Below are 22,826 nucleotides of genomic sequence, written 5' to 3'. Positions count from 1 at the left end.
TCACCCATATTGAAGCAACGACCAAGGCGGCACACCAAAGCCTCTACTTCCTGAGAAGGCTAAGGAAGTTTGGCATGTCCCCTACAACTCTCACCAACTTCCACAGATGCACCATAGAAAGCAGGCGCATGCTGGTGGGACCGGCCCTTTAGGTCGCGCTTGCCGCATGGAGTCGCATGCCCGTGGGGCAGGCCCTTTAGAGTGAGAACAAAGAGACAGTACCTGTAGTCAGAATCCGGGACTCTGGCGCTCTAAGGCAGCAATTCTACCACTGTGCTACCCCTTTAGATGTTAGGCACGCATGCATTACTATCTTCTCCAATGTGACTGACAGCATGCATAATGGACAACAAAAACATGTACATGGGCTAAACACATTCTTTTGATCTGAAAACAGTTCTCATAAAGTTTGGGTGTTACTGAGACAAATGTCTCGCTCCACAATATTTAATTGTAGAAGCGGTGTCACTTTTCAAACAACTGCGAGCGTGTTTTACATAGATTGGTGCAAAGAGGTTTGAAGTTTTCTGTCAAAATTCCACAATTGTTTGTTAAAGACCTATACAACGGATCCTCCATCTACAGTGACAACACTTGTTAATAATGCCTGTCATACGTGATAGCACTAGAAGATAAATTAGGATTGTTTTCTTTGAAACACCAGAGGCTGAGGGGAAACCCGATTGAAATATACACAACTATGAGAACCGTAGATAGGGTAGGCAGTCAAAATCTTTCTCCCAGGGTGGAAATTTCAAAGACAGGAGGGCATAGATTTAAGATAACTGGGGCAAAGTTTAAAGGAGATATGTGGAGCAAGTCTTTCACACAGGATGGTGGATACCTGGCACATGCTGCCAGGGGTAGTATGGAGAAAGATACGGTAGTGGCATTTAAGAGGCATGGAGCTGCTGGGAACAGAGAGATATGGATATGTAAGCAGATGAGATTAGTTTATCTGGCATTATGATCAGCACAGACATTGCACGTTGAAGGGCTGGTTCCAGTGTTGCACTTTACTATGTCCTAGGTATTACGATGGGCACTAAGTATGTTGTTTTCCACACTGTGAATTCATCATAGGAACTCTGGCCAAGCCATATATCATAACTTTGCAGACATACAGGTTTGTAAGTAAATTGGCCAAGTATAAATGTAAAAATTGTCCCTGGTGTGTGTAGGGTAATGTTGGTGCGCAGGGATTGCTGATCGGCATGGACTCGATAGATTGAAGGACCTGTATCTCTAAACGAAGCTGGGGGAAAAAAAATGTTGATTTTCCAAATAATTCAAATTTTGAAGCAAAAGTGAATTAAATCTTCCTATAAATCCTTTTGCATTGCAAGCTTAATTGAAGACACCACAGTACATCTTACAAATGCTCACACATGGGAAAGAAGTTTTTTAATTTTTTTTTAACTTTTTCATTCGACCCAAAGGAAATTATAATAGTGCAAACACTCAGTATAAAAAGTTATAATTAGAAATTTACATTCACATTTAACATTTCAATGAATATTATCCACTTTTAACATAAAAGGTCGGACAAATATCAGATTCTTTAGCTAATCCTTACAGTTCCAAAAGAGACTGAAAGATATTTTACAATATTCAATATGCACATAAAAAGACCCGTATTTAAATATGGAAAATCAGCAAGCTAGTTGCAGTTCTTAAAAAATGAAACTCGTAGCAATGGTTTTAGTTGTGTGACATAGCATAAAATTAATGGTTTGTAAAATATTTGACTTAAGTACAGAGGCCACAATGCTTGATAAAAGTTAACAATTCCCAATCTGCTTCTCCCACCTGCAGATTGCTGTCTTTGTTATATGATGCCTACACTGATTAGATTGTGAAAATATCAGTTGATAGTGCAGAATGAACTTAATAACATTCCTTTCTCTCTACGGAATACTCAATACATATTCTTAAAGCTCAAGTTTATTGCTACTGAGTAATAGTTACAGGGACACAATGCTAGAAAAAGACTTTCACTATTTAGTCAGTGCTCCTGTAACCTTCTGGCAAAGATTATCTATAATCATTGGGAGTTCTGTACCTTTGATATTTAATAGGTTTGAACATATGTTGTGGATGTCAACAAAAGAAGAATCCCGGTTTTTAAAGCACATTAACAGTCATGCTTACATAAATAAAACTTTGTTATAAAAGTTAATTAAATATTCACTTGACATGTGCTTTTTAAAAAATATCATACACAATCCATACTGTATAATCAATAAATTATTTACAGAGATTACGTACCATAAAATCTTGCAGAGAACGGTTTGAAAAAGGCAGGCATTGAAAATGTTAAACAAAGGAAACAGAAAATAAATAAAGCAATATTAAATGGATATTCTGATAATGTGTGGACACATCTATTGGCAGCCGAAGTAAAAAGTAATTATTTTATAACTTAATGTCATCTGGTAAAATGTTTGTGCACATTTAGAAAACATGCAGAGAAATGCTATAACATACAAATTCTAGTTATAATTTATTAAGCCTTCTAAGATTCTTTATTTTACTTAAAAAGATAATTTACTATGTCCAAAATGTAGTTCTTTGCTGATTCTAACAAATAGTTAGCCCTTAATTTGCCATCCATTCCAAGCAATGTTTCTCACAAGACCCAAAGTTTCAGTCTTTGGTTTTAATCGCAATAATTCCTGTGGTTTGTGACCCATATAATTCTGGTGCCCGTTCCAGGAGAACATTCCGCTCCTCTGTGCCTGACTTCCAAACGTCGGAATCTTCTTGCATGATCATTAACTGATCTTCTCCCTTTGGACAGCTCGCGTTGCGGACTTCGGTTTTGTGCCAACATTTGCTATGCTTGTTCAACAACAGGTATGGGTGGAGCACAATGCACAGGCTGAGTTGTTTGCATCGTAGCCGTCTGAAGTGCCCCAAGTCCTGCCTTTACTGTGAAGCTGGCCACTGACGACACGGAAGGGCAGCTGGTCCCCAGTTTTGCCCTTCCACATGAGAATGCTTTTCTCCCTATGTTTGTTGAGCTTGCTTGTGGATTAGTATTCGGTTTCCCTTCAAGGAAGTATGTCAGCATTTCTCCTTTTCCTTTCACACTGACTTTGCCGCGACAGATAAACTCAAAATTACCCTTATTGAGTATTCGGTGGACATCTTCTGTTACCTGGAGATTGGTTATTAAACAGACTATTAGCACATCATCACCTTTACTCCGAGAACTCAAACACCTGCAATCAGTTAATTTGCCACAAACACATGGTGGACTCTTGCCAGGGGGTTGCAGCAGGCATTTGCTGAGATTTGAACTAACCCTGCCGTATATATATATGGGTTCAGATGCTTTGCCCAGATGCAAAATGGAGGCCTATCATCCAGTGAGGTTCATTACTAAGACACTGCAGAAATACGAGAGGCACGAAAGGCTTAGCGGTTTGAAGCTGATATTGCATTTGGAAGGGTTCTGGTGATTGGCCTACTGTTCTCAGGGGAAGAAAGATAATTACCTTTCTTAGTCCATTAACTTTTTTTCCTATGATGGAGGAGGTACTGTACATACAGGATTTTTTAACACATAACTTCTGAATAATTCTAACTTGGATGCTTTTTCAAGGTTTAGGAAGAGAAAGGTAATTCCTTTTCTTTGGAAAGCTATGGAAACTGAATGCTTAAATACATTCAAAATTGAGAGAGAATGGTAATCTGTAAGGGAATCACTATTTATGGGGATAAATTGGGAAAATGGAGTTGAGGAAATTTTGATCAGCCATGATCTTATTAAATGATGGAACCAGCTCCTGGAACCAAGTGGCCTTCTCCTGCTTCTATCTCTTAATGCCTAATGCTGTCTCATCACTGCGAGCATATTCCATTTTTGCTTGTACCTTCAGAGTCGTTAATTAAACTTGGTGTCTGCATTACCTACATACCCAAACATCTCAACCTCTCAATCGTCCTGCAGCTGTCCTTAAACTGTCTCTGCAGCCACCAACTCAGTGGGAGCTCTTAAAATCCCAAGACAAAACAATGGAGAATTCTGTAATTTCCCCTTGGATCTTCAACTCCATTCAACAATGAACTATGCCTTTCTGTGGTAAGCTGGAAAAGGAATCTTTAAAAACAGGCCAGGGAAGTCCTAGTGCATCTGTAAGATGCTGCTGGATAGGCATTTTATGGAGGTATTGGGGGGGGTGCTGGTATGTAGGCAGTGGAGCAAGGAATTTTAAATAACTCCACAAACATATGTTGCAGTGGGGAGAGCATTGAAGCCAGGCGCTTATTTCAGAAACAAATACATTTTAAATTACGTAAATAGAAATATGTCGACCATTTGGCTTAATTGACCTGTTTCACTATTCTTGCATTTACTCTATCTACTTTGATTCCCTAAATATCTTAAATAAACTTACCAGATTTGAAATAAGTTAATGCATAGTTAATGATGACTTGAATTTAGGTACTGAAGAAAAAATCAGGAAAAATCAGGGCTAGCAACAAATTACTTTATCCCACCCCCAACCTCTCTTTTCCAGTTTTCTCCCACTATCACTATCAGCATGAAGAAGTGTCCCATCCTGGAACTTAATCCGTCCATTCCCTCCACAGATGCTGCCTGACTGATGGGCTGCTCCAGCAGTGTGTTTTGATCAATATTCCAGCATCTGTAGTTCATTGCATAACAAATTAGTCTGCATGTATAACTTTATTTTCTGATATCATAAGGTCATGTGATAGGAGTAGAATTAGGCCTTTCTGCCCATCGTCTACTTCGCCATACAATCATGGTTGATCTATCTCTCCCTCCTAACCCCATTCTCCTGCTTTCTCCCCATAACCTCTGAGATCTGTACTAATCAAGAATCTATCTATCTTTGCCTTAAATATATCCACTGACGGCCTCCACAGCCTTCTGTGGCAAAGGATTTCACAGATTCACCACCCTCTGACTAAAGAAATTCCTCCTCATCTCCTTCCTAAAATAACATCCTTTAATTCTGAGGCTATGACATCTGGCCCTAGACTCTCCCACTAGTGGAAACATCCTCTCCACATCCACTCTATCCAAGCCTTTCACTATTCTTTATGTTTCAATGCGATCCCCCCTAATTCTTCTAAACTGCAGCAAATACAGGCCCAGTGCTGTCAAACGCTCATCATATGTTGACCTCCTCAGTCCTGGGATCATTCTTGTAAACCTCCTCTGGACTTTCTTCAAAGCCAGCACATCCTTCCTCAGATATGGTGCCCAAAATTACTCCCAATATTCCAAATGCGACCTGACCATCACCTCAGCATTACACCCCTGTTTTTGTATATGCCCTCTAGAAAATATTTTTTGCTTTATTTACTACTGATTCAACTTGCAGATTAACTTTTTGGGAATCCTGCACTAACACTCCCAAGTCTCTTTGTGCCTTCAATCTCTGGATTCTCTCCCCATTTAGAAAATAATCTACACCATTATTCCTACTACCAAAATGCATGACTCCACTGTTTGATAAAATATATTCCATCTCCCACTTCTCTCACCACTCTCTCAACCTATCCTTGTCCTTCTGCAGAGCCCCTGCTTTCTCTACACTACCTGCCCCTCCACCTTTTTTCATATCATCTGCAAACATGACCACAAAGCCTTCAATCCCCATCCAAATCATGAACAGAGCAGTGGCCCCAGCACCGAGCTCTGCAGAATTCCACTAGTCACTGGCAGCCAACCAGAAAAAGCCCCCTTTATTGCCACTCTTTGCCTTCTGCCATCCAGGCAACCGGCTATCCGCCCTTTGATACCAAGGGATCTCATCATCTTTAGCAGCCTCCCGTGTGGCAACTTACCAAATGTTTTCTGAAAATCTAGGTATATAACATATATTGACTCGCCTTTGTCCTGCTATTTACTTCTTCAAATAATTCCTGCAATATATACGATTGCAAGTTGGAGCAGCCTTAGTATATAGTGTCGATTTTAAACAAATTGAGAGATGAAAATAAGCGAACATAACAAAAACATCCTGCAGTGAGAGGGTGGTCCTAAAAAGGAGATTCAGTAACCTTGGCTTGCACATACTGGTGTTTGGATGATGTGGCTCCATTGAAACAATCAAAACTCTCCGAAAGAGGTCAACAGAATGGATAGGAGAAGCTCTTCCTTCATCTCTGGATTCAAGCGGTAAAGAGCATATTCTCAGAATGTGAGGTGAGGGGATTTTTTTATGTAGAGAGTTGGAACCTTTTACCCCAGGGGCCACAGGGGCTCAGTCATTGCATATGTCCATGGATGAGGTTGGTAGACTTTTTGGCACTTAAGGAATTGAGTGCATTGGGTAGGAAAGTGGATGAGGCATGCACCAGCCGTGATCATATTGAATGGCAAACCAAACTCAAGGTATCAGATAGGTTAATTATGTTCCCATTTCTTATCTTCTTATAGATCTGGGATAAAATAAATAATGATTTATTGAGTAAAAATGTAGAAACCATCTGTCAATAAATTACAGCTTGTTGAGGTCTGAATTTGTTCGATTATTCGAATAGGGCAATTTACTGACTTGTATTTTGCCTTGAACTCCAGTGCTATCCATTCTGCTGGCAACATTAACAGTGTTTCCCCATATATCGTACTGTGGTCTTCTTGCTCCAATCACACCCGCCACAACAGGCCCAACATTTATTCCTAAATAAAGAAAAAAAAAAGTGATTTCAACATTGATCCTTGCCGTTAGTCTTACAAACAGTAAGAAAAAGATATTTAAATCAAAGGAAAGGGGCAAGTGAAAATAGATCATTCAATATCGGATTGTTGAAAAATGTTCTTTTAACATAATATTATCCTTGGCCAAAATGTTCACTTCAATTTATAATAAACATACTTAAAAATTCTACAATGGGAAAAGCAAACTAAGCTTCAGGCCCATTCTTTCCAATTGGCTAGGCACAATCCAAAACATTATGGGATCCATCGAGACTCTCACTCTGACAAAACAGAAACCGAATAACAGCAACTGCAAAAATAAACTGATTAATCATACTTCACTTCAAATAATGCGGTTGGCATATTTCAACATCAACTAACAAAACTGATTACAAGAAAGGATTTGGTGATGGTTCAAATGTTTAACAGTAGAGGAGCATTAAAGAGGCTGGCATTGAAAAGCACTGAGGATTGATGTTTCTCCATCCTTCTGATAAACCAGTGGCAATCAAGGCCTGATCCTTATGACCTTTTTGTGACTATGTGGGTATTCCTATGGGTGCTCCGGATTTTCACTGGGTACTCCGTTTCACCCATATTTCAAAGTCACTGTGTAGGTTAATTGAAAGATACAGCATGGTATAGGTCCTTTGGCTCACCAAGCCCACGCTAGCCATCGATCACCCATTCACACTAGTTCAATGTTACCCCACTTTTGCTTCCACTCCCTGCACAATACCATATGTTTTTGAGTTGTGGGAGGGAACAAAGCACCCAGGGAAAGCGTAAGGTTACAGGAAGAATGTGCAAACTCCACCCAGACAGCATCAGAGGTCAGGATCAAACCCAAAGGTCAGATTGATTAGTAGGACTAGGTGATCCAATCCCTAAGATTTCACTACAATTGACATTCTTGGTTATGACCACCAGGTGAATTTGCTAACAATCAGACACATCTTCAGTTGTGTACCTCAACGTCACTGGGTTTTTTGGCCTTTCATCACAAGACACCCTCAGTCGAGGCAGGCCCACCGCAGGTTGATCAGACCTGGGTGTGTCTTATTTTAGCTTCTAGATGGTCACATGGCAGCCCAGACAGCATCTTTCCTCTTCAGCCACAGCCAGTGACTGCTCCGTTCGGCGGCATTGGCAAGTTCTTTTTTTGCCCTCCTTTGTGCCTGCCCTTTGACTCCTACTTCCCTCAGGAGCCTTGCGCTGGAACTGGCTACAAAGCCCCTGCACCCCACCTCCACTGGACACACCCTTACCCTCCAACCTCTCTCCTCTGCCTCTGCTGCAAGGTTTGAATATCGAAGCTTTTTCCTTTCATAAGCCTCGTCCACAGCATCCTCCCAGGGGACCGTCAGCTCAATGATGAAAACACACCGACAGGAGTTGGACCAGAGAACGAGGTCTGGTCGCTGGTTGGTAACTGCAATTTCAACTGGGAACGAAAGCCTCTGGCCTAGGTCAACACGCATTTCCCAGTCTCTGGCTGCATTCAGTGGGCATGAGTTGAGAGGCGAGGGGTTAGTCCTCCGTTTCTCTCCTTCCCGGATGAAGGATGGTATTTGTGGGAATGTTATCTGGGCATTGATAGGCATGGCGTTGGTGGTAACTCTCTTGCACTCGAGTTCAGCGGCCAAACATCTCAGCACCTGGCTGTGTCGCCAGGTGTATCTGCCTTGTGTTAGGCTGGTCTTACAACCGACCAGGATGTGCAGGCTTAAACCCAGAACAAAAGGTCAGGAATGCAGGGGTTACTTCATCCCTCCCCAACCCAAGTCACACCAGTTTTTCGTTCTCACATGGCTACTGTTAACAATAACCTTTTTCCTTTATCATTGTTCCTTTTTTGCATATCTTTCACTCATTTTTTCTATTATCATCATCTCTCGTTTCCCTTTCCCGTGACTTTCAGTCTGAAGAAAGATCTCGATCCGAAATGTCACCCATTCCTTCTCTTCAGAGATGCTTCCTGTCCTGTTGATTTACACCAGCATTTTTGTCTATCTTCTTGATGATCAGTGCAGACACTGTAGCAATTTTCATGCTGTATGATTCCATGATTTGATTATCTGTGGCACCTTGCACTCTGGTGAAGCCGGAAAAGTAGGCAAAGCTTTAAGCACTCTTCTCCAGATTAAAGGGGGGCAGCACAGTGGTTCAGCAGTAGAGTTGCGGCCTTACAGTGCCAGAGACCCAGGTTTGCTGTCTCTACTGGTCGGTGGGGGCGCTGCACTGGCGGCAGCCCTGTCAGCAGCGCATTAGTTTTTTTCAACTTTTTTTATTTTTTTGGTATGTTTTGAAGTATGTTTTTAATGTTCCTTCGTGTGTTTTGTGTGGGGGGTGGTGTGGGGGGGTGAGGGGGAAACCGTTTTGGTCGCCTCCTCCAAGGAGAGGCGACTTTTTCCAGGTCGCCTCCCCCGTGGCCTAACAGCGAGGATCGGCGCGGCCTTTCCCGGAGACGTGCCCGGGGCTCGGGGCTCCGGCGTCGGGTGCAGCGTGGACTGTCAGCACGGAGCTGGGGCTCGCTGGAGGGGAGCGCTCCGTTTCGTTGGCCCGCAGCAGACGGCAGCAGACGGCACAGCTCCAGCTCGCGCGGCGTCTACAGCCCGGGATCCCTCGTGGAGGACCCGGGGGGAAGAAGAAGCTTCCACCGCCGGCCCGCGGCCGTCTTCTACCGCGAGTGCGGTATGGACTTAACATCACCCCTGGAGGGGAGCTTCGACCGCCGGCCCTGCAGACTGCGGTGCTTATGGCTGCGACATGGAGGGAACTTTAAATCTTCGGCTGCCGGCCTATACCAACTAAAAGCTGCGGTCTCTGGTGGGGATGAGCCGACTCTGGACTTACCTGGACTTGTACCTTGTCCTTACCATCTGGACGCCCGCAGCGACTGCTGCGAAGGGTAGAGGTCCCGACCACGGGGGAAAATGGAGGAGGACTGGCCAAATTGTGTGCCTTCCACCACAGTGATGAATGCTGTGGTGGATGTTTATGTTAAAATTTTATTGTGTTTTTGTGTGTGCTCTTTATCATTGTATCGCTGCTGACATATCATTTCACTTGCACTTTTTGTGCAATGTGACAAATAAACCGTTGTATTGTATTGTATTGTATATTATTGCATATTGTATTGTACAAAGTTTGAACTAACAAAAGGCCCACTCTAGTTGTGGCCTCCTTGGCATATCTTGCCTTCTTCCCTCAGCCATTGCTTTCCCATCTTCAATGTTGCTCCTAACTATTCTCTGGCCCAAACTACACACATAAAAGGCAGCAAAAGATAATGTAATACTATGAACAGAGAGTAATTTACACCATGCTACCTGTCAGCCTGAAAGGATTCACCAGCAATTCATCTGCAAAGACCCTTCCTGCTTGTTGTCACCATATGCTGTCAAGCAACTTCCCCCACCCTGTCCCGACCCCCGTCCCCCCACGTCCCGACCCATTGGGAAACTGAAGGGAGCGACAATCAACTGCCACGGATACAAATAAAGTCATACACAAGAAAGGGCAGATGCTAGTTGACAAAAAGTGAAGCAGCAGAATTTTGGAAACGTCATCCCGTCACCCATTCCTCCTCAGCTGAGATGCTGCCTGTCCCGCTGAGTTGAAGAGTGCCCACGGTAGACTCACGAGTCACTATGGTAAACTCACGGGCTACTACGGTCATACAACGAGTTTAAAAGTTTAACATTTTTACTTCAAAAGTAAATTTGACTCATGGAAATCTTTCATCATGTTGAAAGATTTTCACGTGTTAACAAGTTTCCCGAGCACCTGCCGTTAGTGTTACGAGTTCCGACGTTCCCGCTACGTTAATTCCATGTGATTACCACGAGTTTGATTTGTTTCAAACTCGGGATCACTCGTGAGTGGACTCGCACCGTGAGACAGGGCCATTCCTAGAACGCAACATAACCAAAAGTAGTAACAAGTCAGCTACTTACCAACTCTCAAGACAAAGTCATTGTATGACTGGTAATTGATTTCATCCAGAACATCAAACATTTCTATTGCAAATTCTGCCAGAGTACTCAGATGTGCAAAAATTGATCGTTTTGCCTGCAGTTTAAAAAAGATGAGAAAATGTTATTAAAAGTGATCAATGTTTAAATAGGTCGCAATATATTATCAGGCATTTACATCTAGGTACATTGTATGTGGCATGAACTATTATTTCTGCAACAATGTCCCCGAACACATAATCTCTACAACTTTAAAGCACAAGGACATGGGAACATCATCACCTGCAAGCTTCCCTCCAAGTGGCACATCATCCTTCATTATTGGGGCGAGAACAAAATCTCGTTCCCATCAGCACTGTGTGAGCACCTTCACCAGAGCATGGCATTGGTTAATAACAATGGCTCAATACTAACTTCTCAAGGAGAATTAGAGATAAACAATGAATTACACCTATATTGGTTTATTATTATCACGTGTACTGAGATACAGTGAACAGCCTTGTTTCAGTGCAGCATTTTGTGTTAAATCACACTATAGATGAGTATAATCAAGCCATACAGAAATACAACTGATAGTGCAAAGAGAAAAATACTCTTTTGTACAGAATACAGCAGCATATGGTGTTTCAGCATTATAACATTTCTGTTACAGAGAAACATAGGAAACATATAAACATGGAAAATAGGTGCAGGAGTAGGCCATTCAGCCCTTTGAGCCAGCACCGCCATTCAATATGATCATGGCTGATCATCCAAAACTCAGTGCCCCGTTCTGGCTTTTTTCCTTATATCCCTTGATTCCCTTAGCCCTAAGAGTTAACTCTAACTCTCTCTTGAAAACATCCAGTGAATTGGGCTCCACTGCCTTCTGTGGCAGAGAATTCCACAGATTCACAACTCTCTGGGTGAAAAGTTTTTTTCTCAATTCAATCCTAAATGGCCTATCCCTTATTCTTAAACTGTGACCCCCTGGTTCTGGACCCCCAACATCGGGATTTTTTTTCCTGCATCTACCCTGTCCAATCCTCTAAGAATTTTATATGTTTCTAAAAGATACCCTCTCATCCTTCTAAATTCCAGTGAATTCAAGCCCGGTCGACCCATTCTTTCATCAGTCCCGCCATTCCTGGAATCAACTTGGTGAACTTATGCTGCACTCCCTCAATAGGAATAATGTTCTTCCTCAAATTAGGAGACCAAAATTGCACACAATAATCCAGGAGCGGTCTCACCAGGGCCCTGTACAATTGCAGTAGGACCTCCTTGCTCCTAAACTCAAATCCTCGTGCAATGAAAGCCAACATGCCATTAGCTTTCTTCACTGCCAGCTGTACCTGTACGCTTACTTTCAGTGACTGATGTACAAGCACACCCAGATCTTATTTCACCCCCCCCCCCCCCCCCCTTCTCCTAATTGACACCATTCAGATAATAATTTGCCTTCCTGTTCTTGCCACCAAAGTGGATAACCTCACATTTATCCGAATGTGATATCACATTTATTCAAAGTGCAGGTAAAATAAAATTGTAACATCTGCAATGAAGTAGGTTGGAAGATTAGTGCTACACCTTATCTTAATGGAGGAACATTCAGTAGTCTGACAACAGAGGTAAAATTATCTTCCTTAATATAGTTGAACTGAATTCAAGCTTTTGAATATTCGATCCAAAGGGAGAAGAGAGAATTTTGGTGAAGATGGTTCTTGATTACATTAGCTGTTTCCCCGAGGCAGCATGGTGAAGATGTAGTTGCGAGGGGATCGAGTTTATAGAGGAGTTTTATCTGTGATGGACTGGGCTACATCTCTAACTCAAGATTCAAGATTCAAGATTCAATTTAATTGTCATTTGGACCCCTTGAAGTCCAAACGAAATGCCGTTTCTGCAGCCATACAGTACAAACAAATAGACCCAAGACACAACATAATTTACATAAACATCCATCACATCGCTGTGATGGAAGGCCAAAAAAACTTATCTCTACACTGCACTCTCCCCCCCCCCGATGTCAGAGTCAAAGTCAAAGCCCCCGGCTGGCGATGGCGATTGTCCCGCGGCCATTAAAGCCACGCTGGGTTGTGCGAGGTCGCACACCGGGTCTTGGTGTTAGAGCCCCCGGCGTGCGCTCGCAGAGTCCCGCCGCCATTCCAAGCCGCGCGGGGCGGTGCTGTAAGGCCCCGCTCCAGGAGCTCTTCGACCCCGCAACTCGGGCGGGAGAAGTCGCCGTTGCGAGAGCCCTGGAAAGCGGTCTCCCTCCAGGGACCCGCGGGCTCCCGGTGCCACCGTCCGCCAGACCCGCAGTTGCAGCCTCCGAATCTCCGGAGATCGGGCCACAGCAGCAGCAGCGCTCCACCACCGCTCCACCAGCTCTGGACTCGGCCAGCTCCGCGACGGTGAGGTTAGTCGTCGGCCCAGAGTCCCCGGTCATCTCCTGTTGGAGGCCGCTCCTCCTTGCAGCCCCAACGACAACGGAGACCCGACAAGAAAAGGTCGGGTCTCCCGTGCAGGGAGAGATTTAAAAGTTCCTTTTCTCAGAGATGCTGACTGACCCGTTCTTTAATGACTACCGCTTTCCAAGCCCCCACTCCTTCATCTTTACTATGGACATTCAATCACTCTACACCTCCATTCCCCACCAGGAAGGTCTTAAAACCCTCCGTTTCTTCCTCGATTGCAGAACCATCCAATTTCCTTCTATTAACACTCTATTTCGCATAGTCGCTGGTATTTCGCTGGTCCTCACCCTCAACAACTTCTCCTTTGACTCCTCCCATTTCCTCATAATCCAGGGCGTAGCTATGGGCATCCACATGGGCCCCAGCTATGCCTGCCACTTGAACAATCCCTGTTCCAGGCATACACTGGTCCTATCCTCAAGCTCTATCTCCGTTACATTGATGACAGCATCAGTGCGACCTCCTGCACCCATGCAGAACATTGACTTAATCAACTTCACAACCAATTTCCATCCTGCACTCAAATTTGCTTGGACCATCCTCAACACCTCCCTCCCCTTTCTTGATCTTTCGGTTTCCATCACACGAAATAGACTATCGACTGATATTGATTACAAACCCACTGACTCCCACAACAATCTCAACTACACTTCTTCCCACCCTGCTTCCTGCAAAGACTCTATATCCTACTCCCAATTCCTCAGTCTACGCCGCATCTGCGCCCAAGATGAGGTGTTCCATACCAGTTCATCCTAGATATCCTCATTTTTTAGGGAACGGAGGTTCCCCTCTCCCATCAAAGATGAGGCTCTCACTCGTGCCTCCTCAGTACCCTGCAGCTCCGCATTTGCTCCCCCTTTCCCGAGTCGCAACAGACAGAGTCCCCCTAGTCCTTACCTTTCACCCCATCAGCTGTTGCATACAACACATAATCCTCTAAACTTTTCACCACCCCCAACGGGATCCCAACACTCGTCACATTTTCCCAACTCTGCAGAGACCGTTCTCTCCACAACTCCCTGGTTAACTCATCCCTTCCCACCCAAACCACCCCCTCCCCAGGTACATTCCCCTGCAACCGTAGAAGATGTAACACCTGCCCCTATACTTCCTCACTCGACTCTGTCCAGGGACCCTAACAGAGGTTCAATTGCACCAACTACAACTTCATCTACTGTATCCGCTCTTCAAAATGTGGACTCTTATACATCAGCTGACCAAACGTGGACTGGGTGATCGTTTCACTGAACACCTTTGCTCAGTCCACCTGACCCTACCTGACCTCCCGGTTGCTAAATACTTTAATTCTTCTTCCCATTCCCACACGGACCTTTCTGTCCTAGTCATTGTCAGAGTGAGACTAAACGCAAATTGGAGGAACAGCATCACGTATTTCGCTTGGACAGCTTACAGTCCATTAGTATGGATATTGATTTATCTATAGACAATAGACAATAGACAATAGACAGTAGGTGCAGGAGTAGGCCATTCAGCCCTTCGAGCCAGCACCACCATTCACTGTGATAAAGGCAGTTCATCCACACAGTACCCCATTCCTGCCTTTTTACCCATATCCCCTGACTTCGCTATCTTTAAGATCTCGCTCTTGAAAGCATACAGTGAATTGGTCTCCACTGCCTTCTGAGGCAGAGAATTCCACAGATTTACAACCCTCTGGGTGAAAAGGTTTTTCCCTCATCTCAGTTCTAAATGGCTTACCCATTATTCTTAAACTGTGGCACCTGGTTCCGGATTCCCCCAACATCGGGAACATGTTTCCTGTGTCTAATTTGTCCAATTAATAATCTTATATGTTTCAATAAGATTCCCTCTCATCCTTCTAAATTCCAGAGTATACAAATCCAGCCACTCCATTCCATCAACATATGACAGTCCCACCATCCCAGGAATTAACCTCGTGAACCTATGCTGCACTCCCTCAATAGGAAGAATTTGGAGACCAAAACTGCACACAATACTCCAGGTGTGGTCTCACTAGGGTCCTGTACAACTGCAGAAGGACCTCCTTGTTCCTATACTCAACTCCTCTTGTTATGAAGGCCAACATAGCATTTGTTTTCTTAACTGCCTGCTGTACCTGCATGCTTACTTTCAGTGACTGATGAACAAGGACCCCCCTAGAGGTTCTCGTTGAGAAACTTCCCAGCATTTGGAGCGAAGGAAATATTTCAACTTGACATCATTCAGAAAGGGAATAAGGAGGAGCCCGAATTTGGGACCTTAACCTGTTTTTCATGCCACTAGACGTGGACAACCGGTGCACATTAATCCACATTAATAGATGCATCTACCATGCCATCTGCCCACACCTGCAACCTGTCCCCCAGGTACTTCCCCTTTTATTCAACTTGACATCATTCAGATAATAATTTACCTTCCTGTTTTTTGCCACTAACGTGGACAACCTCACATTAATCCACATTAAACTGCATCTACCATGCATCTGCCCACACCCAACCTGTCCAGGTTACACTGCATCCTCATAGCATCATCCTCACAGTTCACATTGCCACCCAGCTTTGTGTCATCTGCAAATTTTCTAATGTTACTTTTAATCCCTTCACCTAAACCATTAATACAATACAATACAATTTTATTTGTCATTTGAACCTCATAGAGGTTCAAATGAAATGTTGTTTCTGCAGTCATACACACAAGAAAAAGACCCAAGGCACAACACAATTTACACAGACATCCATCACAGTGCATCTCCTCCTCGCTGTGATGGAAGGGAAAAACTTATCTCTCCCCTGCACTCCCCATTCCCCTCCCGATGTCAGAGTCAAAGCCCCTGGCGGGCGATGGTAATTGTCCCGCGGCCATAAACGCCGCGCCGGGTGATGCAAGGCCGCGCTCCGGGTCTTGTTGTTGGAGCCCCCAGTGGGCGCTAGCAAAGTCCCGCAGCCATTTAAATCCGCGCCGGGCGATGGTAAGTGTCCCCGCTCCAGGTACTCTTCGACCCCGCAACTCGGGCGGGTGAAGTCGCCGTTGCGGAAGACCCGGAAAGCGGTCTCCCAGCAGGGACCCGCGGGCTGCCGGTGTTTCTGTCCACCACACCTGCGGCTGGAGCCACCGAACCTCCGGGGGTCGGGTCGCAGCCGAGCGCCACCACAGCTCAACCCGCTCCGAACTCGGCCAGCTCCGCGATGGTGGGTAAGCCCGCAGCTCCGCGTCTGGAGTCCCAGGTCGTTCCGGTTGGAGGCCGCTCCACGTTGCAGCCCCAATGACAACGGAGACCCGACAGAGAAAAGGTCGGGTTCTCCGTGCAGGGGAACGATTTTAAAAGTTTCCCCCACCCCCCGCCCCCCACACACACATACCCCATCAAAAAAAAAAAACTACATTGAAACGAGACAAAAAATAATAAAAAGACAGACGGACTGCAGAGGCCGCTGCGACAATAGCTGCAGTTCTAGCACTGAGCATTGTGGTACCCCACTAGTCACTGCCTGCCATTCAGAAAGGGACCCATTAATCCCTACTCTTTGTTTCCTAACTGCCAACCAATTTTCTATCCATGTCAGTACCCTACCCGCAATACCATGTGCTCTAATTTTGCCGTCTAAACTCCTATGTGGAATCTATTCAAATGCTTTCTGAAAGTCCAGGTACACTACATCCACTGGCTCTCCCTTGTCCATTTTCCTTGTTACATCCTCAAAAAATTACAGTAGATTAGTCAAGCATGATTTTGCCTTCGTAAATCCATGCTGACTCGGACCGATCCTGCTACTGTTATCCAATTGTGCTGCTATTTCATCTTTTATAATTGACTCCAGCATCTTCCCCACCACCGACGTCAGGCTAACTGGTCTATAACTCCTTGTTTTCTCTCTCCCGCCTTTCTTAAAAAGTGGGATAACATTAGTTACCCTCCAATCCACAGGAACTGATCCTGAATCTATAGAACATTGGAAAATGATCATCAATGCATCAACAACTTCTAGAGCCACTTCCTTAATTACCCTGGGATACAAACCATCAGGCCCTGGGAATTTATCAGCCTTCAGTCCCATCAGTCTATCCAACACCATTTCCTGCTTAATGTGAATTTCCTTCAGTTCCTCCATCATCCCAGATTCTCTGGCCACTAGTGCATCAGTGAGATTGTTTGTCTTCCTTAGTGAAGACGAATCCATAGTACCCGTTCAACTCATCTGCAATTTCCTTGTTCCCCATAATAACTTCAGGTGGTGTTGGCATTCCCTCTCTCTCTCTATCCCTCCCCCACCCAAGTTGCACTAGGTTCTCGTTTCACCCAACAAACAGCTAACAATGGCCTGTTTCCTTTATCATCGTTACCTTTTTGCATATCAATAGACAATATACAATAGACAATAGGTGCAGGAGAAGGCCATTTGGCCCTTTGAGCCAGCACTGCCATTCAATGTGATTATGGCTGATCATCCCCAATCAGTACCCCGTTCCTGCCTTCTCCCCATATCCCCTGACCACTGTTTTTAAGAGCCCTATCTAGCTCTCTCTTGAAAGCATCCAGCGAACCTGCCTCCACCGCCCTCCGAGGCAGAGAATTCCACAGACATATATTTCATTCAATGTTCTTTATTTCGCCACATCACCATCTATATCTCTCGTTTCCCTTATCCCTAACCAGTCTGAACAAGGATCTCGACCCGAAGCGTCACCCATTCCTTCCCTTCAGAGATGCTCCCTGTCCTGTTGAGTTACTCCAGCTTTTTGTGTCTATCTTCCACGTAATTACTCCACCATTGTGTGTCTATCCTCGGTATAAACCAGCATCTGCAGTCCCTTCTTACTCACTGTGTTGCAACCCAATAGAACGCTTTGTATGGTGCATCTGTAGAAGTTAGTAAGAGTCATTAGTGACATGCTGAATTTCTCTGGTGTTCTGAAAAAATTGAGGCATTATCAACGAAAAATAAATGAATAGAAACCAAAGACCTGGAGCCGTAAGGACAAATTGCTGTATTAAAAATAAATGTGTTTCACTAAAAGTGGTTCAGCCATCCTTTGTCTGATTTATACCTGATTTTTCCGCTGCACCAATAAGAATGATGCCCAAATTCTCCCCTGGCTTTGAAACTAATTCAAGGATAATATGGAGAGGGTGACGAACACCCTCTTTGTCTGCAATGGTGACTATGCAAAATAAAAATAATATACAGTATGGAAACAGGCCTTTAGGCCCAACTCCCTCAAACCGACCAAGATGTCCCATCCAGCCAGTCCCATTTTCCTGCGTTTGGCTCATATCCCTCTCAACCTTTGTTATCCATTTACCTGACCAAATATATTTTAAATGTTGTTATTGCACCTGTCTCAACTATTTGCTCTGGCATCTCGCTCCATATAACTACCACCCTCTGTGTAGACAAGATTTCTGTTTTATGCTAAGTCAGCATCAAAGAATCTTCAGTGTTGGATGTCATTTGTAGATAAGAGACAGGCACAGTTTGAAGAACAGCAAGAAATGTTTCTTCTTCAATCTGTCAATTCTCTTGAATCAGAATCTTAATTAATTAATTAACAATTATACATTTGCAATATTCGTGTTTGTTTTATAAATGTTTACTTTTTTGTTAGGTTTGAATAAATATTTTGGACAACAAATTTTGTAGGATTAACCTCTAAAATGTGTTATGTTTCAATACATTGGCCTTGTTTTAGTCTTTAAAATAAAAAAAAGAGATACAGCATGGAAAAAGATCCATGTCTACCAAATCATGCTGGCCATCAATCAGCTATTCACACTAACTCTCACTTTCTCATCCATGGTAAAATTACCTCTAATTGCAGGGATCGGCCAATTAACCTACGGGCCCACATCTTTGGGATTTGAGAGGAGAAACTGGATGAAACCCAAGCTGTCATAGGGAGAATGTGCAAACTCCACACAGTCAGCACCTAAGGTGATGCTTGAACCTGGGCCTCTGGTGCAGCGAGGCAGCAGCTCTATCAGCTATGCCGCCCACAAAAGATCGCAAACTGAACATGTCAAAAGACTGTGAACTGAAGCCTCACAAGCTCAGGAACAGCTACTGACTAGACAGTAGTATTATACTAAAAAAAATGTCCAGATATTAAATTAAGGTCTCCAGCTGTCTAACTTAACATTATAAATTCTATGGCATGATTTTATAATGAGTAAATTGAAGAGGAACAAAGGCATTTTTCAACAAACAACACCAACAAAATAGATCTGGTCAGTTGAGTGTGAAATGCCATAAAAAAAACAGAAGGCTCTTTCTTTTTTCGCCTTTAGACTTGGGGACTAATTGTTTGCCTTCAGGCATTTGTCTCTGAAGAGGTGAAAATGTAAGAAGTTATACTATCTAGATCAAAGGAGGAATTTTTATTTTTATAAATTTCTTTGTCGTCTTCAGGATGTCAAAGCTAATAATTGCTTTTGAAATGTAATCACTATTGTTTACCATGCAAACATACTTCAAGCAAGTGATACATAATTTGATTTGATAATATTGACCAAAGGATAAATATTAACTACAAAACTATTATAACTCCACTGTTGTTCTTCAATAATGGAGAGATTTTATCTCTGTTATGTTAGCAATCTGATGTTTCATCTGAAAGGCAGCAATTGGCAGTGCAAATAATTCTTTCAGTATCGTACACAAGTGTATATCGAGAGTATTAATTCAGTTTGTTAAGTGAGGCTTGAATCCATTCAAGCAGAGGAGTGTCACAGCTCAATCAAATATTTACTTATATCTCCCACTGAAACTTTGAGCGATGTTAACAATATAGTTCAAGTTACCAGTCCCGCAGGCCCAGAGGGCTCAGATATATTCCTGGCTTGAGTCCATCAGAATGTAGCAGAATGTCAAGAAGTAGGCTGTGATCTGGGTAAATGAGATACAGCGAGCATGGGAATATTTTTGGGAGACACAAGGATCTATGAATGCTGGAATTTTAAGTGAAGCACAAAGTGCTGGGGTAACTCAACGGGTCAGGCAGCATCTCTGGCGGACATGGATCAGCGACATTTCATAGTGGGGCCTTTCATCCGACTCTTTGCGTTGTGGTGGCTTCACCCCAACCTGTCCCAAATGTTTTCTGGTAGGTTGTGTATGTGCATGCAAATGAAGGAGTACCATCTATAAAACACATTGCAGGGAATCACCCAATTGCTCCTGAAATGCATGCCCTCTACCACCTTGAGTAGCAATAACATGGTTATCCCCTCACTTCTTAATTCCCCTTCAAACCACAGATCATCTGATTTTGAAACATATCACATTTCTTTATAGGTACACAAAAATGCTGGAGAAATTCAGCGGGTGCAGCAGCATCTATGGAGCGAAGGAAATAGGTGACGTTTCGGCCCGAAACATCACCTATTTCCTTCGCTCCATAGATGCTGCTGCACCCGCTGAGTTTCTCCAGCATTTTTGTGTCCCTTCGATTTTCCAGCATCTGCAGTTCCTTCTTGATCACATTTCTTTATGACTGTGTAAAGTTACTTATGAGGATCGTCATGGTTCATTTTAATCAATGAGGGAAGAATATTAATTACAGAATTTACCAGTTTATCTCACATCACATAAATGAATAAAATAACTATTGATCCCATCCTAAGTCTAGATATAATCAATTTATCAACATTCTTATTTCCATTATTGGCTTGCCCTTTAGATATTAAACTTCAAAGATACACCATGGAAACAGGCCCTTCAGTGCACCAGGTCCGTGCCGACCAGCAATCACCCCGTACACTAGCACTATCCTACACAATAGAGACAATTTACAAATTTACTGAAGCCAATTACCCTGCAAACCTGTATGACTTTGGATTGTGGGAGGAAACCAGAGCACCGAGAGAAAACCCAGTGGTCACAGATGGAATGTACAAACTCCGTACAGACAGCACCCGAAGTCAGGATTGAACCCAGGAGTCTGGTGTTGTAAGGCAGCAGCTCTGCCGCTGCACCACGGTGCCTGTCTTATTAAAATTTGTATCAAGTGTGGTGATAGGCCTAATTTGTCAGGATAAAATGTAAATTAATGTGAAGACATCATAGCATGGGCACCTCCTAGTTTCAGGAAGTTCACAGAACCTCCTTATTTCTCAGATACTTTGCCGGAGCACTCAGCTGCAGAGCGTTTTATACTAGGATTGAACACTCAGGGAGTTTGAAGCCAAATATTTATTGTTGCACCACTTCCTTTGCTAGTGCACTTCTCACTAGTGTCTAGTTCTAAATATAAGGCAAATATCAATTTCAATGTAGAAACATAAAAACATAGAACATAGGTGCAGGAGTAGGCCATTCAATATGATTAGGGCTGATCATCTAAAATCAGTAACCCATTCATGTTTTCACCCCATATCCCTTGATTCCGTTTGCCCTAAGAACTATATCTAACGTAGAATTTTACAGTTCAGGAATAGGTTTTCTGTAGAGGTGTAAAAGGCACAAGTCAAACTTTATCATCCAAACAATCCTCTTCCAACCTTACATTCATGTTAACATTCCCTTTTGTTTTGTTCTCTCTCATGTATTATCCAAGTCTCCCTGTTATGTGTTAGTGAGAATTACTTGCAATTATTATTTACGAGCGAATTCCACATTCTCACCATCCCTTAAAACCATTTTTTTTTAACGAGCCTTCCCCTAAAATGGTAACATTATTACTACATCTAACCGATTAAACCTTTCATAATTTTAAAGACTACCTTCGGATTATCTTTGTAAATCTTTGTAAATTTTTAAAACACAGCCTGTGTGACCTTTCCAACAGTTATATATTCATAGTTCTGACAACATCCTGGTAATTATTTTTAGTACTCCATTATATCCAGCTCCCTTTTGTAATGAGCATTTCAGAACAAAGCACGATTCTGTAAGTGTGGCCCAACCAAAGGCAGCAAACTATACAAGAGTTTTTAATGACATCCTCCTAGCTAATGATTCTGGTGATTATGTGGTTCTTGTCCTGCTGGACCTATCTGCCGCCTTTGATACAGTGGACCATGGTATCTTAATATCTTGGTTACAGCACCTAGTGGGCATTTGTGGCAGTGCCCTGGGATGGTTCAGGTCTTATCTGGGAGACAGAACTATGTGTGTAAGCCTTGCTGGTTTTGAATCCTCCCCCGCTCCTCTGTCATATATGGTTCCACAGGGCTCAATTTTAGGACCCCTGCTTTTCTCACTGTACTTAATTCCTCTTGGTTCCATTCTTAGAAAGCATGGCATCTCTTTTCATTGTTATGCTGATGATAGCCAACTATATATGCCGCTGAGGAAGGAAGATGCCTTTTCTGTCAAATGACTTCTGTCTTGTCTTGAGGACATTAAGTCCTGGATGGCCCTAAACTTTCTAGGATTTAATGAAAAGAAGACAGAGGTGATATTGTTTAGTCCCAATGGCTGCCGTGAACCTCTCCCTGTTGACTTCGGTCCCCTGGCACGGTATGTGAAGCCAACAGTTTTGGACCTGGGTTTTAAGATGGACAGTGATTTTAAATTAGATCATCAAATAGGCGCGGTGGTTAAATCCAGCTTCTTTCACCCAAGGAAGCTGGCAAAGGTAAAGCCCATTCTTGAGCGGCAGCATTTTGAAACAGTAATCCATGCCTTTATCACATCTAGGTTGGATTACTGTAACGCACTCTATTTTGGAGTTGCTCGATCTTCCCTGGCTCGTCTCCATTTGGTTCAAAATGCTGCTGCTCGCCTTTTAACT

General features: G+C 43.4%; 1 protein-coding gene across 2 annotated transcripts in view; it reads right to left on the bottom strand.

The window, feature by feature from the left end:
* Positions 1-344: 344 nt before the first annotated feature.
* The window catches only part of LOC129710284 (adenylate cyclase type 1-like), a 253,216-nt gene continuing 230,734 nt past the window's right edge, over positions 345-22,826 (bottom strand). For both annotated transcript variants that reach the window (XM_055657175.1, XM_055657184.1), the window contains 3 exons: positions 10,642-10,756; positions 6,540-6,664; positions 345-3,160 (listed from right to left, as the gene is read on the bottom strand). In XM_055657175.1, the coding sequence (XP_055513150.1) occupies positions 2,837-3,160; positions 6,540-6,664; positions 10,642-10,756 (564 nt within the window). In that variant the 3' untranslated portion in view covers positions 345-2,836. The remainder of the gene's footprint in view (positions 3,161-6,539; positions 6,665-10,641; positions 10,757-22,826) is intronic.

Source organism: Leucoraja erinacea, chromosome 2 (assembly GCF_028641065.1).
Source record: "Leucoraja erinacea ecotype New England chromosome 2, Leri_hhj_1, whole genome shotgun sequence".
NCBI classification, from domain to species: domain Eukaryota; kingdom Metazoa; phylum Chordata; class Chondrichthyes; order Rajiformes; family Rajidae; genus Leucoraja; species Leucoraja erinaceus.
Note: the sequence above shows the minus strand (reverse complement) of the source record. Positions and strands in the feature narration are given on the sequence as shown.